Source organism: Rana temporaria, chromosome 10 (assembly GCF_905171775.1).
Source record: "Rana temporaria chromosome 10, aRanTem1.1, whole genome shotgun sequence".
Taxonomy (NCBI): Eukaryota; Metazoa; Chordata; class Amphibia; order Anura; family Ranidae; genus Rana; species Rana temporaria.
The window spans coordinates 119337737-119356597 of NC_053498.1; the positions used below are offsets into that span (position 1 = coordinate 119337737).

An 18861-nucleotide genomic window follows, 5' to 3' on the forward strand; every position below is an offset into this window, starting at 1 on the left:
AAAATTATACTGAAGCGGTGGTGGCATTTCTTCTTTCACAGAACTACTGTATCAATACAATTGGACTTTGTTCACTGTTTTTTTTTTTTTTTTATTATTTTTTTTTTTGATCATATTTGAATTCACTGTGTGTGGTTTCAAGTGCAGCTCCGACTGCAACTGTTGGGACTTATTTATATACCATTTGTGTTATCTATGTTGCAATTTCATTGCTAAACAGATACTTTATCACGGCACTATACTTATTTTGTATGGGCCTAGCGCCCTCTATTTATATTCTATCATGTCCACATATCACTTGTGTTATTGAGGAGCAGCTTATAATTTATTTTATACACTTATAAATATTTGTATACACTTATAAATATTTATATATAATTTTTTTATATATAGTTAGGCGCGGAATTTCACTTTACACACATAGGACCACCAGCCTAGCTCAAGGGCCTCTGGATCAGTGCAATGTCTGGGTGTTTTTATATGTTGACCTATATGAGGACCTTGGTATGGGGAACATCAAATAAAATTCACATTGCAGTGATCATGAGTTTACCTCTGAATCTTTGTGACAGTTTGTTGACCGATTTGAATTTGTTATTGTCCCAATACCAAACGATATGCTTCTATAAGTAGGTAAGAAAAAGGAGGAGAGAGAAGCGCCAAGCCAATCCTTTAAACAGCTTAGGAATTTATTCAGTATATAAGTTAAAAACACTAAAAACTTGCATGAAAAATGTTGGAGCACTTGCAGAGTGCTAGAGCGGGTGGGAACTTCCACGTGCAGTCTCACAGGAGCACAAGAGGACCGCCGGGAAGTCTCTATTGAGGGATCCATGAGCGGTGTGTGTTAGCCGCAGCTGAAACCTTGGTAGGCCTCATGGAGATGTCAGCTCTGTGTCACTGGGTGGGAGTGGTCCAGGGCTGTCAAATTGGGGAGCCACCCACACGCTGTCTGGCCAATCAGAACACATTTCAAAGGCATGGTCTAATTTTCTTCATGCAATAAGTAGGTATCTTCTAATTCAGGTGAAAGAAACAAAAAAACAAAAACCAAGGAAGGTGGCAACTCACCAGAGGTAGTTGACCCATTTTTACAGGATGGTCAAAATGCGCATTTTGGAAAGCCAGATTGGTACCACTGCTAACATCACTCCACTCCAATGTTCCCTCAGGATAGAACTAGGATATGTGAAATGACTCCACAGGAGACACAACTAAAAGGTCTTCATAATGTAATATATTTATTGTAAGTATAAAAGCAAGTAGTAAAAGGTTGCACTCACATGTCGCTGTGCCTGAATCCCGAGACTAGGTGTTTACAGCATGTGCAGATATGGCTTATTCCTTCGGCACTAGTATGCAATTCACGCCTGGGTAATAGGCCAGATGGATTATCACACGGGACCCAGAAGTGACGAATCCCCCACTTTAACGTACGTGTCACTGTACTTGGCATCTTCAGGAAGTGATGAACCCCCATTTCCGTTTTACATTTATGTTGATAGACTGGTTTCTATTGGCTAGGTTCCTCCAATATGGAGGATGGGGACAAATATATGGGGGAAATTTTTCCTCAAGGAATGCCGATCTGCTCATGCTGACCGCACCATTCAACATTAATACACGTGTATAAACACGGCAATAAAGTATGGTTTTCTCCTGAAGCAACTTGATTAACATTCATGTCCAGTTTAGAAGCAAGCATTGTAACAAACCCAGATTTAACTGGTATGTTTGAGCATACCAGTTATGGGAAATCCCCTTCTGTGGCACCTCTACTGGGAACCAACTATATTACACCCCCGTAGTGGAGTGCATATAATGGAAACTATATGGAGAGTTCACAAAAGATGTTAGTATTAACCCATCCCTGGGGATAGACATGCCTGGGTAAAGTGATATATATGGATAAACACGTTTTTAATTGGTTGGGAAACCTACTAAATGGAAGTAATATTGAATGATATAAAAATGTTATTCCAAAGTGCTAGACAACTAGGAATGAACTGGATTGTAGCCAGAACATGGATATTAAAAAATCTATATACCAATACAAGTAAATATATATATATATATATATATATATATATATATATATATATATATATACTAGCTGAATACCCGGCGTTGCCCGGTCTTCCTATCTTAACCTTTTGGGGAGGAAAATCATAGTAATATAAATATACCCATCTTTTATATAAGGGTGTAGGTAAGGGTTAATTTAACTGTCATGATTTGCATGGGACTTTAAACAAAAACCCCGACCCTCACAAATGGGGGTAGTTAAGGGATAAATTAACTATCCTATAGTTTAAGTGGACATATAAGTAACATGTGACCAAGTGTTATGGAAATATGTACAGCCGTTTGGAAGTTATGAAGTAACATGTATTTCCCATAGAGTTGAATGGGACTTTAAAGAAAAACCCCGACCATGGCAAATGGGGGTGGGTAAGGGTTAACCCACCTATCCTATGTTTGTTGCTGACATATAAGTAACATGTGTGCCAAGTTTCATGTTAATATCTTTAGCCGTTTGGACGTGATGCTGGAACATACATACACACACGTTGAGTTTTATATATATATATATATATATATATATATATATATATATATATATATATATATATATATATATATATATATATATATATATATATATATATATATATATATATAAAAAACAATTGGTACATAGAAAAGTTTGAAAAAAATATCTAACTAAAAAATAATGAATAAAAAATTGATCTGTATATAAAAACATTTTTTTTGTTTTATAGGAAAGAGAAGGGAGGGTCATCCCCATAAATTCTGCACCCAATGTCAACTGATAGCATAGTCTTACAGGAAACAGAAAAAGAGGTTGTCAGTAATTGGTAATGAAACATTTTAGATCTATACCCATGTTTAATCCTAAAGGATGTAGTGATTGAAGTCTATTAATCCGTTGTGTCTCCATTCAGGAAACCCTTTTGGTCATGTCTGTACCTCTCCAGTGCTGGCGATCCCTATCTATATCCCAGAAACTAAGAAGCGAGGGGCTCTTGTTATGCGCCAACCTGGTTGGACACGCTGTGATGTCTGTAACCTTTCTTTATATTGTCTATGTGCTCACCCACCTGCTTGGCCAGCGTCCTAATAGTTCTTCCAACATATTGAAAATTACAGGGCACATCAACAGGTAGGTTACATATCTGGTATCTCAGGTGATGAGCTGTCTGATGTCATATTCTTCACCTTGGTTGTTTTTTCAAACTTTAACTATAACATTTTCTCTATATGCCAATTGGGACGGTGATAATAATGGGTGATTTTAACTAACCAGAAATTGACTAATAATGGCACTGCTGGGACAGTTAAAGGACAAAAATTTAAAAACCTATTGCAGGACAATTGTATGGTCCAGTTTATTGAGGCCCCAACTAGGAATGATGCTCTGTTGGACCTGGTAATCTAAAACCATGCAGAGCTTATTACTAATGTTCAGATAAAAGAACACCTGGGTAGCAGTGATCATAACATGATTTCATTTAATGTTAACTATAAGCAAGAAATACATACAGGAAAGATAAAAACACTCAATTTCAAGAGAGCAAATTTTCCAGGGATGAGGGCTGCTCTCCATGACTTAGACTGGGAGGGAATATTGGCATTAATGAACACAGAACAGAAATGGGAATTATTCAAAAGGGACTCATTAATGACAAGAATAGTACCACTGGATTGGCGCAGGGCCAATGTGGTGCCCATATTTAAAAAGGGAACAAAGTCTTTACCAAGTAACTATAGACCTGTTTGTTTAACTTCTATAGTTGGAAAGATACTGGGAAGTTTAATAAAAGACCACATAGATGAGTTCTTGTTGGAAAAAAAATATTTGAGCAGCAGACAGCATGTATTCATGAAAGACATTAGTTGTCAGACAAACCTGATTTCTTTTTATGAAGAGGTAAGTATAACCTTGGACAGAGGCGTGGCTGTGGACGTTATCTACTTGGATTTTGCAAAAGCGTTCGATACAGTTCCACACACACGGCTTATGTGTAAGGTAAGGTCTACAGGATTGAATATATCAGTTTGTAAATGGATAGAAAACTGGCTAAAAGACAGAATTCAGAGAGTCGTGGTTAATGATTTTTACTCTGAATGGTCTAAGGTTATCAGTGGTGTACCCCAAGGTTCAGTGTTGGGACCCTTACTTTTTAATATCTTTATAAATGATATTGGGTCTGAGATCAAAACTACCATTTCTGTCTTTGCAGATGACACCAAGCTATGCAGTGGAATAACGTCCTTGCAGGATGTCTCCAATTTACAAGCCGACCTCAGTGCTCTGTCTAATTGGGCGACTAAGTGGCAGATGAGGTTTAATGTTGATAAATGTAAAGTTATGCACTTGGGGGCTAAGAATATGCATCATACATACTAGGGGGAGTACAACTGGGGGGATCAAAGCGAGCAAAGTCCTTTCTTGTATAAAGAGAGGTATGGACGCCAGAGAGAGAGATATAATTTTGCCCCTGTACAAATCATTAGTAAGACCTCATCTGGAATATGCAGTTCAGTTTTGGGCTCCAGTTCTCAAAAAGGATATCAGAGAACTGGAGAAAGTGCAGAGAAGGGCAACCAAACTGATAAGAGGCATGGAGGAGCTGAGCTATGAGGAAAGATTAGAAGAACTAAATGTATTCACTCTTGAGAAGAGGAGAATAAGGGGGGATATGATCAACATGTACAAATATATAAGGGGTCCATATAGTGAACTTGGTGTTGAGTTATTCACTTTATGGTCAACACCAAGGACAAGGGGGCACTCTTTACGTCTAGAGGAAAAGAGATTTAATCTCCAAATACGGAAAGGTTTCTTCGCAGTAAGAGCTGTGAAAATGTGGAACAGACTCCCTCCAGACGTGGTTCTGGCCATCTCAGTAGATTGCTTTAAGAAAGGCCTGGATTATTTCCTAAATGTACATAATATAACTGGGTACTAAGATTTGTAGGTAAAGTTGATCCAGGGAATATCCGATTGCCTCTCGGGGGATCAGGAAGGAATTTTCTCCCCTGCTGTGGAAAATTGGATCATGCTCTGCTGGGGTTTTTTGCCTTCCTCTGGATCAACTGTGGGTATGGAGTTGGGTGTATGGGATTGTACTGTGTTTTTTATTTTGTTTGTTTATTTTTTGTGGTTGAACTGGATGGACTTGTGCCTTTTTTCAACCTGACTAACTATGTAACTATGTTTTTCATATATATATATTTACTTATATTGGTATATAGAGTTTTGGGTTTTTAATATCTATATACTGGCTACAATCCACTTTATTCCTAGTTGTCTAGGACTTTGGAATAATATTTTTATACCATTCAATATAACTTCCATTTAGTAGGTTTCCCCACCAATTAAAAACGTGTTTGTCCATACATCACTTTACCCAGGCATGTCTATCCCCAGGGATGGGTTAATACTAACATCTTTTGTGGACTCTCCATAGAGTTTCCATCATATGCATTTCACTACAGGCGTGTAATATAGTTGGTTCCCACTAGAGGGTGCTACAATAGGGGATTTCCCATAATTGATATGCCCAAACATGGGTTTGTTACAATGCTTGCTTCTAAACTGGACATGAATGTTAATCAAGTTACTTCAGGGGACCCTGTACCTGTGACCCCAGGTTTTTTTAATTTTTATGTTCATGGCAGGCCCTGCCTCCCCTGACTGCATGTCCCCGTTTTATTGCCAGGTTTTGTCCATCCTGTACAAAGAGGTCAAACACCTCTGGTGAGTTGCCACCTTCCCTTTGAGCACCCATGGTGAAAGAATTAGAAGATACCTACTTTTAGAAGCATGTCGTTTGGTGTTGGGACTTGTAACAATGGACTTTTTATGTTTGCATATTATGTCACTGTTTTGGATTGAGCTTTGATGTCATCCCTCATGGTTTAAACTGTATTTGTTTTATTGATACACATTTCTATGAGCACAGTAAGCGTCATTTCCTTTACACTCGTTTTTTTCAAGTATTCAGGTGACAGGTTCACTTCTTAAAGGAGCAGCTACACATTTCCTTATATTTTTTTTTTTCCCCTCTTTTTGTTTTTTCTTTTTTAATCGTTCATTTTTATTTGTTTTTCTTAATTCAGTAGTTGACAGGAACAGTTAACATTGTTGCAAAGTGACATAGTATAGAAAACAACCACCTTGTACCATAAGGAGAGAGTATACAATTGCTATTAACACACAAAAAATAGAGAAGAAAAGCTGACTTCCTTCTACTCTTCATCCCAATGTCTATTCCCTTGTGTCTCCCTCCCCCGCCTCCCTCCCCCTATCCTAAGGAGCGTGCCACCCTCTTCGTTTCCTTACCTAGGAAGTGGACGGGTCGGTCTAGAGACCTCGCTACCTCCAAGAGTCATTGACGAGAAAGGTCTGGCTGACAAGCCTTCTAACAAGGCCCCTCCCCCAGGGGTCTCCCCATTGAGAACGGTTGGGCAGTTGGGCTGTGGTTATCCCTTGTTGTCAGAGGAGATTAAATCCTGATGGACAAGGGCATCTCCGCCACTATGTCCCCCTAGGAGGGATCTCCCGCAGCCCTCATCCAGGGTCCCCAGAGTCTCACAAATTTCCCACATTTCCTTATATTTAACACATTTTTTGGGCGCCATTCTTTGGTAATTTGACACATGTTTTTTTATTACTTTGCCACTCAAAGGAGAAGTATGGCCAAAGGTCTTTTCACCATACTTCTCCTATAGGTCACAGGAGTACACTTCATTCTCCACTCCTGTGACTTAGATCAGCTGATAGTGGGCTAAAGTCCACTGTCAACTTCTGTCCCTCAGCCAGTTCAGACTCGGGAGGGATCCCAACCTTAATACACAGCTGAGAACCTGAGCCAGACGCTCTTGCCCCCTGCACAGCCAAGCACTCCAATGAGTTTTGGAGGGGGCAGAGCACAGAGCCGTTGCCTGGAGGCCAAGAACCGAGTAACCAGCGGTCTAAAGCCCCATACACACGGTCACACTTTTTGCCAACCAACTTCAAAATCGTCAACTTTTCTAATTTGTGTGACTGTGTGTACGCTCCATCGGACCAACTTTTTCGGGTTTCATCCGACAAAAAGTTGGGTCTGCAAACGGACCAAATTTTCGGCAACAAAAGTCCGATGGTGCCTTGTCTGACCGTGTGTACAGCAAGCCAACCAACTTTTGGACAAAGTGCAAATACGCATGCTCAGAACCATTGTTAAAATCAACCAACAATAGCAGAAGTTAACCAAAGAGTGGCAGTAAAGAGCAAAAAGGAGCAGAAAAACCACGTGATGTTGGGTAATTTTTAGAAAAGTTTGCAGAAAAGTCTGACCGTGTGTATGCTATGGGTGTGACCGGACAAATCAATTAAGACAAAAATCCAAGGGAAAGTTTGTTGGATGTGTGACTGGGTGTATGAGCCTTTAGAGGTGGCAAGGAAGAGATGCAGCATTGGATGCAGCATTGGACTGATGCTGCTTCCACCTAGGTGCATATGTGTGTGTGTGTGTGTGTGTGTGTGTTTTTTTTCTTAAATCCCCAACTTCTCTTTTAAAGCCTAAGTGCAGCCAAAATAAAAAACAGTAGGGTGTGTCCCTTCTGCTGACACCTCTTCTGTTAAGTGAAATTCCATATCCCCCCTCCCAACCCGCACTGCCATCATTTTCTGATGCAGCAGGGGTTAAAAGAACACTGGGAGCTGTCACAGGCTCTCATCAAGTGTGCCCAACTATGCCCATCCTTTCTGCCCAGCTGCTTTATTCATAGAAACCAGTGCTACAGCTTCAATGAATGTAAAAGAGTCTCTGAATGGAGGGAATGGACCTTTTAATCACCCGCCTATCCTCCGTTCATAGATGGTGTTTCATTCATAGGCTTACAGCAAAATTAAAATCTAAAACTAAAAATGTAATATAATGCAGCTTACCAATTCTTAGATGTGGTTTTCCTTTTCCTTTCTTCGTCTTTTTTTCCCCCCTTATTTTCACCTGGTTATTCATTTTAGGGATAAAAGTGAAAAAAAAGCTGACCATTGTAAGCAATTAATCAGTGTTAAATGGCTTGTCTAAACCAGTGATGGCGAACCTTGGCACCCCAGATGTTTTGGAACTGTGTTTGCCATGATGCTCATGCACTCTGCAGTGTAGTGGAGCATCATGGGAAATGTAGTTCTAAAACATCTGGAGTGCCAAGGTTTGCCATCACTGGTCTAAACACTCTAACACTCTGCCATTTTTGCTGGACAACTTGGACTTACTGGCCAAATCACGAGGTTGAAATAAAGTGAAAAAACAAATGCAGCCACCACATCCAAGAACTTGTAAGCTGCAATATATTACAGTTTTGTTTTGTTTGTTTTTGGGTTTAAAACCACTTTAAAGTGGTTGTAAAGGCTCAAGGTTTAATAGAATGCATAAAGGTAAATAACCTTCTGTGTGCAGCAGCCCAGCTAATACTTACCTGATTCCCATATTGATCCAGCAAAGTGCATGAGAGCAGCGGCTTTCACATTGGCTCCTGCTACAGTCAATCACAACCAGTGAGCCAATGAGGGGAGAGCGGGGGAGGGGCCGAGCCATGTGAATGGACACTCAGAGCAGCTGCTCAGGAGCGAGCCTGCTCTGGTGCCCCTATAGCAAGCTGCTTGCTAAGGGAGCACTCGGCAGGAGGGATGGGCCAGGAGCGCTGGCAGGGGACCCGAGAAGCAGTGGACCTGCACAGGAAAGGTAAGTATAACATGTTTGTTATTTAGAAAATAAAATTGCGTTTAATACCATGTTAAGGTTTTTTTCTGTCCACTAGGGAAGGGGTTAAGTATGTTCCCTGGGTGTGTTCTAACTGTAGGGGGGTGGCCTCACTAGGGGAAATGACCGATCTTCTGTTCATACATTGTATGAACAGAGGATCAGCACACAGCTCCCGGTCCCCGCTCTGTAACGAGCGATCGCGTGTGCCCGGCGGCGATCGGGCCCGCCAGGCACGCGCACGGGAGTCAGGGGCGACGCCCCTAGTGGTCTGCGCGAGAGCCGACGTTATATTACGTGCTCTCGCGCAGGGGAGCCGACTTGTCGCCGTAAAACGACGGTGGGCGGTCGGCAAGCAGTTAAACAAACAACACTTTCCCTTGAAGATCTGCCCATTTTTTCATACGCTTACCTGATCGTAGCTTTCAGCCTCCACGTGACTTTTCTTACGAAGTTGCTTGGCTACAGATTTTGGCAACATTTGATGGAGAAGCTCCTCCGCTAAACGCCTCTCTTTTTTCAGGTCTTCTGTCCTTTCCTTGAGGTTTTGAGCATAGTTCTGAATCCACTCGGTCATCTGTTTAAAGGACACTAGGACAATGGGGTATATAAGACACGATACAGTCAGGAGAGTCACCTTCAGGCTAAGGGTGGACAAGATGTCTTTGGATTTGTTGCTGAGCTTTTTATAACCCTCCGGATAAAAACATTCTTGAAGAGACGCTAGACCATCGACCAAGGCACGATGGCCAAATACTGATACATTTGAGAATGGCGTTAAAAAATATATATTGTGGTACTTGATTAAAAACTTCGATATATTGTAGCTATTTATCCAGCAACTGCATAGAGTATCTGAGGTATACAAGGCATAATTAAGCATAGTACGAGTTTCGAACTCTAGAGGTTGAAGATCTGTAGAAGATGATAGAGTAGAACCATTTGTGCGAAGTATCTCTTCCTGGGCTCTTATCAGAATATGCAAAGATAGCACATCCGCCCAACCATGGTTTGTTTTTATGATGTTTAGGTCTTCATTTAGGTCTATAAAGTTGTCCAATATCTCGGAAATGATTGTTGACAACCAATCCCTAAAGTCGCCCTCTGTAATGTTTTCAGACATTAATAGTACTTTATCTAGTAAAATCTCACAGATACGACTAACCTCAGTTGTGTCCTCACAGTTCTCTTCATATAAATCCTGTGCCTCGTCACAAAACAATCCCATGTTATTCAATAGCAGGGTTCGACGGCCTGTCAAATTCATGTGGTTCCAACAGCAGAAGGTCCTCTGGTCTTGAAGGAACTGTATGAATTTTATGGCTATTAAATCTGTGCAAGATGAAAAAGCTTGAAGGGCGGCTTCTGTGTTCCTCCACTCCATTATACAGTCTCGTAAATCGATGGTGATGGAACCGAGAAGAGTGAGCAGGGAAACCATACAAGCCCCCAATATTCTTCGGACCGTTGGACTGCTACCAAACATACATGGGGGTGGGTACCTAAAACGTTGTACATAAAAGGGTATTCTCTTATATAGACTGGGTGGACAAACATTTCTAAAATAAAAACGTTATTATTTCATATCAGCCAACCAGGCCAGATTCAGGAGTCCAGCTGCCAACTGCCTCCGTTTCCTCCTTTGTCACCCACAGCAAAAGTTGGTGAAAGCAAATCCCTTTTATAATAACAGGAGATGGGGAATTGGCATGGCTTTTATTGAAAATATATAGTTACATAAAAAAAAAAAACCACACATATCCATTGAGTTCAACCAAATGAAAAATATATTTAAAAAAATGCCTCCCGTCCTCAGGACACCAAACAAAAGGTGACACATAAAATCCTAATACCAGTCTTTTAAACTTTTAAAAATGGTAGAACTTGAAATAATTTTACGGAACAAAAAATATTACCATATCTCAGGGAAAGAATGCACAATGGCATATAATTTATACTTTTGACAGTACAAAAAAAATCCAATTTTTTTTCAAATGAGGTACATAGTGTCACCATACATATTTAAGGGCTTGTCACAGCATATGTCACCTGTATAGTATCCGCTAGGCATGTGCATTTAGTTTCGTTCCGAATCGAAATCCGGACAAATTTTTCATTATTCGGATGCATACGAATTCCCGAATTGCAATATTAACGAATCCGAACGAACGTTTACGATTCCGAATCGAAAACCCGCGGACGAAATTCGATCTAAATTCGAAAAAAAAATTCTATTCGAATCGAATTCGAAAACAAATTCTATTCGAAAAGAGACTATTTGTTTTCGAATCCAGTCGAAATTCGGATTTTTCGAAATTCGGTCGAGAACAAACGAATTCCGAAAATGAATTTAACACATGTAACGAATCTAACTTAACTAAATTAATTAAATAACAAATTAAAACAAAACAAATTTTTCCCTTTTGCACATGCCTAGTATCCGCTGACTTTCCAAGGGATGCTTGGTTTGGTGTTCAGACCGTGGTTGGGACATCCCTTGGAAAGTCAGCATGGCAAATGGTGTGGTAAGCCCTTGAATATGTATAGTGACACTTTGAGGTTTATTTATTAAAGCTGGAAAGTGAAAGCTTGTACAATTAAGCTTTGGCAAAAAAAACAGTGGCAGTGTGTCCATAAAGAGTGCAGGAGCGCCGCCCCCTCTGCACCGTTCTGTTACCATAGATCGATTCATGCATTGCATGAATCGAGCTATGGTCGCCGCTGTCACCCCCTTTTCGGGGCGCCAGGCACCTGAATTACACCGGCAGCGGTGTTTTTTGGAAGCGCCTGATTAGAGCCGTTTTTAACGAGATGTAATAAACTTTTATTTTATTTTAAAAGTGTCATCGGTTTTAGTACGATGCCCTTTAAAGTCCCCTGGTTTTTGAAAAAAAAATGTCCTTGTTTGTTGAAATGATTTTACAGTCTCATGGAACCCACTGCTAATAATTAATATATCTACACCTCACTGTATATGAATGGGATGGTCCGTGGGAAGAATACCCCCTTCTACGGATCATTGGTGTCAATGGGAACTGATGTGAGAGGCAGATGTTGGTCAAGGAACCCCCAGCATGTTCTGGAGGAACCCTAAAGTTCCATAGAACCCTGGTTGAACAAAGTCTGCCTTATACAGTGTGATCTAATTTGCTCTAAAGGGTGAAAATTCCTTTCTCATCCCCAAAGGCAATCGGATACTCTTTGGCTAAACGTTCTGCAGCGGAGATCAGCCATAAAGTCCTGAACGTTTTTGCATTGAGGTTTCTATGCCAAAGAGAAAAATTGAATTTTCAGTACTGTGCCAATGCAGCAAAGCAAACTCAGAATTTGCACCGCCATCTCTGGCAAATTAATTTAATACAAAATAATATCTGTATTTTTTTATTTTTTATTTCACATCCTAAAAAAACATCTGGAAATATTTAGGGATAGTGGCCAAAAAAACGTACACGTTTATACTGTTGCTTTTTCCTACATAGCTGGCAGTTAAATAGCATTTCATACAAGAGAAAGTTGGATTTATTATGTTACAGTTTACACTGGAGCGGGAATACAAATAAAAAAAACAATAAAAACAATTTAAATAAAAAAATAAGCAATGGTGACCTGGCAAATTTTGTGTTAAAAAAGCCCCAAGTAATAGGCATGCTACAACCATACACGGCCTGAGCAGTACATCCTAAGACTTGTAGTTCTATATTGACCAGGGGCGGACTGACAACTCATGGGGCCCCTGGGCAATAGAAGATTATGGGGCCCCCAGGCTTACAGATGGCCACCACGCCAGAAGGCATTGCATAGGCAGGGCAGCTAAAATCTCAGGGGCCGGATTCAGATACAATGGTGTATCCGTCTGGCCGGCGTAACGTATCTTAAATTCTAACTTTGGGCGCAAGTTCCGTATTCAGAAAGAACTTGCGCCCTAAGTTACGGCGGCGTAACGTACGTGGGCTGGCGCAAGCCCGCCTAATTCAAATGGGGATGTTGGGGGCGTGTTTTATTTAAATTTGGCTTGACCCCGCGTATTTTACGTTTTTTTTTAACGGCGCATGCGCCGTTCGTGAAAACATCCCAGTGCACATGCTCGAAAATCCGCCGCAAAACGTCATTGCTTTCGACGTGAACGTAAATTACGTCCAGCCGCATTCGCGAACGACGGAAAAAGCCGAACGCAAACGACGTAAAAAAAAAGCGCAGAGCGGTCGTTCGTTTCTGAATCGACGTAAATAGTAATTTGCATATTCCTCGCGTAAACAAACGGAAGCGCCACCTGGCGGCCAGCCAGAAAATGCAGCCTAAGATACGACGGTGTAAAACACTTACACCTGTCGGATCTTAGGGATATCTATGCGTAACTGATTCTCTGAATCAGGCGCATAGATACGCCCGACCGCACTCAGAGATACGCCGTCGTATATCTTTTCTGAATCTGGCCCCGGCATTTTAACATCAAAAGCATGTCGGTTTTGGACATATCAGGGACAGATGTAAAAAAAACACAGATTTTTACATACTGTCCCTTGTTTTATTGAGCCTGGCAACCCTGATGGGGCCCCCTAGTGGCATGGGGCCCTCGGACAGTGCCCGAGAGTCCCAATGGTCAGTCCGCCCCTGACATTGACTAGACAGCCTTAGCTTGCTCCCCTCAAACAGACACAGCCATGCAAATCACATCAACTTGGGAGCCTCTACGCTACAAATTGTATGAATATAATAGTTGAGGGGCCACAGCAAGCTCAATGCTTATAGGTGGCCCTTACCTGCAGTCCTGGCAGACATTCTCAATGTTGCTCTTTTTCTGTCCCTTCGTAGACATCTTGCTCTGTATCAGGTTGATTTTGCTCTTCAGGGAGGCAGAGGACAAGGCAGCGGAGGGGAAGAGGTCACTTTTCTCACTCCTATGGGCTCCAGACATGGCAGTTGAGTGGGGATGTTTCAGAGTTTCCTAGAGGGCCTGCAGTTGGAAGCGTCTGTATGAACTACAAATGTAGCGCACACCACATATCCACAGCTGATATAGACGCAGCTCTGTCCTAGAGTACAAAGAAGAATCACTGCATACGCTCATCACAGGGCACTTCATTATCATCAGCCCCGGGCGTAGAGTACCGGTGTATACAACCAAGGGCAATTAACAACAACAATAACACAATAAAAAAAAAAAAACATTTTATAAAGCGAATCATTTTTCTGGATAATGGAAAACCAAAAACTTTATTTCCTTTTCAAATTGTTAAAAATGAAAGTTTACTAACATATGTGCCTTTGTGTAAAAAAAAAAAAGAAAAAAAAAAGAACATAATTGATATTTATCTCCTTTGGATACTTCTTGCTCAGCAGCTTGCAAAGCCGAAACCACTAATCTACAGAATCTACAGCATCCAGCAGCTGGATGTATAGGCTTAAAGTTAAGCTCCGGGCAAATAGATTTTCTTTTGAAAACATTCCTCAATAACTACAAAGTATATAAATCCACTTTGTGTTCACTAAATGGCATTACAAACCTAGATACTACCTTGTGAAAGTAGCAGTGACAGGGCCGCCATCAGGGGGCTACAGGCATTACACCTGTAAGGGGCAAGATGGTCCCCATGGTATCTTACAGGCCCGACTGGCCCCCTCCCATTTTTTTTTATATATATTTTTTGCATTACACTTGTAAGGGGCCCAATGGTCCCCAGCCCCCCCCCCCCCCGCTTTTTTTCCTCAGCACCCCCCCCATCGGTTCCCTGCTCCAGGGGGGCCCTGCCTAAAGCTGTGTAAAGGGCCCCAAAATTTTTGATGGCTGCCCTAAGCTGTGACATCATGACTGTGGTGTTCATAGCCTGTGCAAGGAGCAGAGCTGTAGGAGGGGCCCCCCAGGTCCACCCCCTACAGGCCACTACAGGAGGGGGTGGAGACAAGACCGGTCACCCTACACAAGACGAGAGAGCGGCAGAGGCCGGTCTTTATCGTGAAAGCCAAGGCTGGGACAGGGGGAAGGGGAGGGGCAACTGCCCTGGGTGCAGTTTACTGTAGGGATGGGGTGCCATGAGTGCCTTTTGCTACAAGGCTTACAGACGTAGTGACAGCAGTATCATGACTCCTGTCAGCCCAGAGCTGGAAGTGGAGAGGAGAAGAGAGCTGGGAGAAGGTGTGGGCTGGAGAGAAAGCAAACACAACCGACACAGATCAGTGCTAGAGGTGGGCAGGAGAGGAGAGCCAGGAGGAGGCACGGTGGAGTTCTGTTTCCCCCTCCAGCTTCTCTTTAAATCCAGTGCAGTGATCCCCGTTGATGAGGTCAGAACAGACGAAACATGTAGGGGCGGAGCTTGACGATCGGCATAAGTAGGAACTGTGCTTTTTCATTTTTGCTCTTTCTGTGACCTGGGAAGGATTGAGTGGCTTGTTTTAACTGATTTCGTGAGCACCTTGAATACTTGTGTTAAATAAATTAAGATGTTTAAGATACTGCACTATGGAAGTCTGTTTATTTTATTTTATTTTTTTTCGTGCTGGCTATGAAAACTACCAACTGTATTAGTGGTGATAATTTTGGATGATTGGTGGTGGTCGTTAAATATTTTTCTACACTTGGAAGACTCATATTGGTGATGGGAATTTATGCGTTATTGAACCATAGGATTCTTTAATTTGAACATATTTCATTTGATATTAAAGTGATTGTAAACGATAACCTTGTAAAAAGAACACAATCAGTTTAAAATAGAAATGAGAGCAGCAGCACACTGAGTTTCCCAATAAATGGCTGTGCAGCGGTGGCATGTCAGGACATGTTTGATCATTGGAAAAGAGCATAACTAAGCCCTGGGGGGTGGCGTGAAATGCGTTGGGGGCATGTAGCGCTCCTGCTCCTCATTCCAGCATCCTGGTTTTGGCTGTGGCATTCTCCATGTCTGTCTGTCCACCAGCACAGTGATTGATGTGGCCAGTCTCTGTGTGGAGACCAAACCTGATTTAGGCCAGCCAAGCCTGCAGTCTTATGCTTGTATTAGCGAGTGTAATAGGTGCTCCAAGCTCTCTGTCTGTTTGTCCTGCTCTGCTGTTTGGATCCCCTTGTTATTGACCTCGGATCGGATATCAACTACTCTCTGAACTATGAACTCTGAATCTATTATCCACTGTTATTACTGTTTATCAGTCACTGAGGATTTACATTTCTTCTGGTGGTAGTTTATTGATGCTCAGTGGCACTATCTTCTCAGTTGTCATTATTTAAATTCATATTCACTGTTATAGAGTCTTGATATGTACATCCATTTATAATATTTTTGGTTCACGCTTTTTGCCTATGTATGTATCACGGTAATTTACTTTTCTTTTATACTCTCTGAACTATGCCTGCCTATTGCATACGGATTGACCCAGGTTATTTTGAATGTTGCCCGCCTTGTACCTGGACTGTCAATAAACCACTCCGTCTGTCTGCCAATCGCAAGTACCTGTTTACTTTGCACAGATGGCGTGGTAGCCAGGCACTATAGCATTGTGTATAAGACCTGGGGCAACGGAGTCTCTGCTTGCCTTGTGGAAAAGTATGTCTGACCACCTGCATTAGGAGAAAGGTAACTGATGAATATTTTATATTATTAAACTAGCGCTGTAATTATTAATTTATTTTATCAGTGCAGTGATCCTGTCCTGAACGCACAGCTGCTGGCTTCTTTAACCCTTTGCCAACCGCCTGCAGTACATCAATACAAGCATGTCCCCAGTGTTCAAATTACAAAACCTGCTATTTTCCCATCCCTTTTTCCTCTACCGTATTAGCTACTAAGGGCCAGATCCACAGCCAGCCGCCGTAACTTAAAAATTCCCATTTAAGTTACACTGCCGGAAAATTTCTACCTAAGTGCCCGATCCACAAAGCACTTACCTAGAAATTTTCGGCTGTGTAACTTAAATCCGTCCAGTGCAAGGCGTTCCTATTCAAATGGGGCGAGTCCCATTTAAATTAGGCGCGCTCCCGCGCCAGACGTACTGCGCATGCTCCCGATGTCATTTTCACGACGTGCTTTGCGCGGTTTTACGTTACGCCGAGTTTTGTGAATCGCGCTGGGTAAAAAAAGTTGCGTCGGGAAAAAAAAAAAAAGTTACGGCGGGCAAAAAAAAAAAAAAAACAGCGTCGCGAGAAAGAAGGGTCTACTTTTACAAGTTGTAAACAGTTTACACTTTGTAAAAGCAGCCCTAATTTTACACATGCAACTTAAAACTTACGGAGTAAAAACGAAGCTGAAAAGCTTTGTGGATCTCCGTAAGTGCTAATTTGCATACCCGTAGCGGCATTTCGACTCGAAATGCCCCCAGCGGCGGATGCGGTACTGCATCCTAAGATCCGGCAGTGTTAGTCCCTTACACATGTCGGATCTTCTGCCTATCTATTGGAAACTGATTCTGTGGATCAGTTCCAAAGATAGAAACAGGGATACGCAGGCGGAACAGCAGATCCGCCTGCGTATCTCTTTTGAGGATCTGGCCCTAAATACTTAATTCATAGCTAGGTGATCTGACATAAACAACCAGTTGCTTCTCCCTAACCCGGGCAACCACATATGCCACTGCGACCACCGTGCTCTGCCTTTTGTTTTTGGCTCTGGTACAAGCTGACCAGTAGAGGCAGAGAACACAGCAGGAAGGTCCCACTACATGGCTATGCAGTACGGGATCCATGCAAAACCTAAAGGACAGATCTGGAGCTGCGCTGTGATTTTGAGATAAGCGTGTGACTGCTTGGACTGGGATCGCCTTATTTGAGTAGATAAAATTCACTGATCATTCCACAAGATGGTTTTTCAGCATTAGCAAAATTGTTTAGATATTACTGAATTTAGGCTTAAGATAAAAAAACTTCTGTGTGCAGCAGCCCCCCCCAATACTTACCTGAGCCCACCTAGATCCAGCGATGTTGCAGGAAAGACTCGGCTCTCCTCCTCATTGGCTGAGACAGGGGAACGAGGCCTAGCTGGGGCTTCATGTCTGAATGGACACACAAAGCTGTAGTTCATCTCGGGCGACCCCATAGCAAACTGCTTGCTGTGGGGGCACTCATCAGGAGGGAGGGGCCAGGAGAGCTAAAGAGGCACCCCGAGAAGAGGAGGATCTGGCCTGCTCTATGCAAAAGCACTGAACAGATGAGGGAAGTATAACATGTTTGTTATTTTGAAGCAAAAAAACTTTAGTATCACTTTGGCTACATTCACACTGGGAAAGGGGGGGCAATAGCGGTAAAGCGCCGCTAGTTTTGGAGGCACTTCACCACTGTTATGGCAGCGCTTTTCGGACGCTAGCGGCACTGCCCCAAAGATGCTGCTTGCAGGACATTTTTTCCCGTTCTGAAAGCGCACTGCCCCAGTGTGAAAGCACTCGAGCTTTCGCATTGAGGAGGCTTGATAGGCGCTTTTCAGGCACGTTACAGGTGCTATTTTTAGTGCTAAAATGCCTGGAAAGCACCCTAGTACTCAAATGAATGCTTGGTATCAGTTTTTTGCTCGTCCCTGTGCAGCAGCTCTCAGATTGGGAGAGGGAGGACTGGGAGTCAATCAGGTATGCTGCATTGAAATGTGCTGGCAAAGAACATGCTTACAGGAGGAGAGAGCGGAGGGATGATCTCACTGTTCATTGAGGAGACTGGGGATAGACAGAAAGCACCAATGCTGTTAACTAGATCTATCTGAATAAACTGATTAATGCATAAATGCATTTAGATAAAAAACCTTTTGCCTTTACAACCCCTTTATATAGTACATGTAAGGATGTTTTCATGAATACAGTTGCATGAATTTTTTTTAGAGCTGCTTGAAGTTGTTTTATTTAGACTGTATGAGGAAAGATGGGGAGGTGTGTTACATCCAGAGTTTGCGGAAAGGAGAACAGTTTCTAGCAATGATTTGCTATTTTCCTATTAGTGATAAATATAGAGAGAATTGATTGTTCCTGTATGTCTAGAAGACAAAGCAGGGGATATAATTGCACATGACAGGCTTTGAAGTTGAAATGATAGGACTATAATTCCGTGAAATGACAGCTGAGCTGGAATCCCAAAAGCCGGCATTGCAGAGAGGGTTGGCTTACACAAACTGCCCAT

The 18861-nt window shown here is 42.1% G+C and overlaps 1 protein-coding gene across 2 annotated transcripts in view; it reads right to left on the bottom strand.

Annotated features, from left to right (window-relative positions):
- Positions 1 to 14013, bottom strand: part of LOC120915519 — a 39288-nt gene extending 25275 nt beyond the window's left edge. Inside the window, exons 1-2 of one of the 2 annotated variants that reach the window (XM_040326091.1) lie at positions 13538 to 14013; positions 9190 to 10279 (exon numbers count right to left, since the gene is read on the bottom strand). In XM_040326091.1, the coding sequence (XP_040182025.1) occupies positions 9190 to 10279; positions 13538 to 13692 (1245 nt within the window). In that variant the 5' untranslated portion in view covers positions 13693 to 14013. The remainder of the gene's footprint in view (positions 1 to 9189; positions 10280 to 13537) is intronic. The other variant, XM_040326090.1, reaches the window with a different exon arrangement.
- Between the last annotated feature and the right edge of the window lie 4848 nt (positions 14014 to 18861).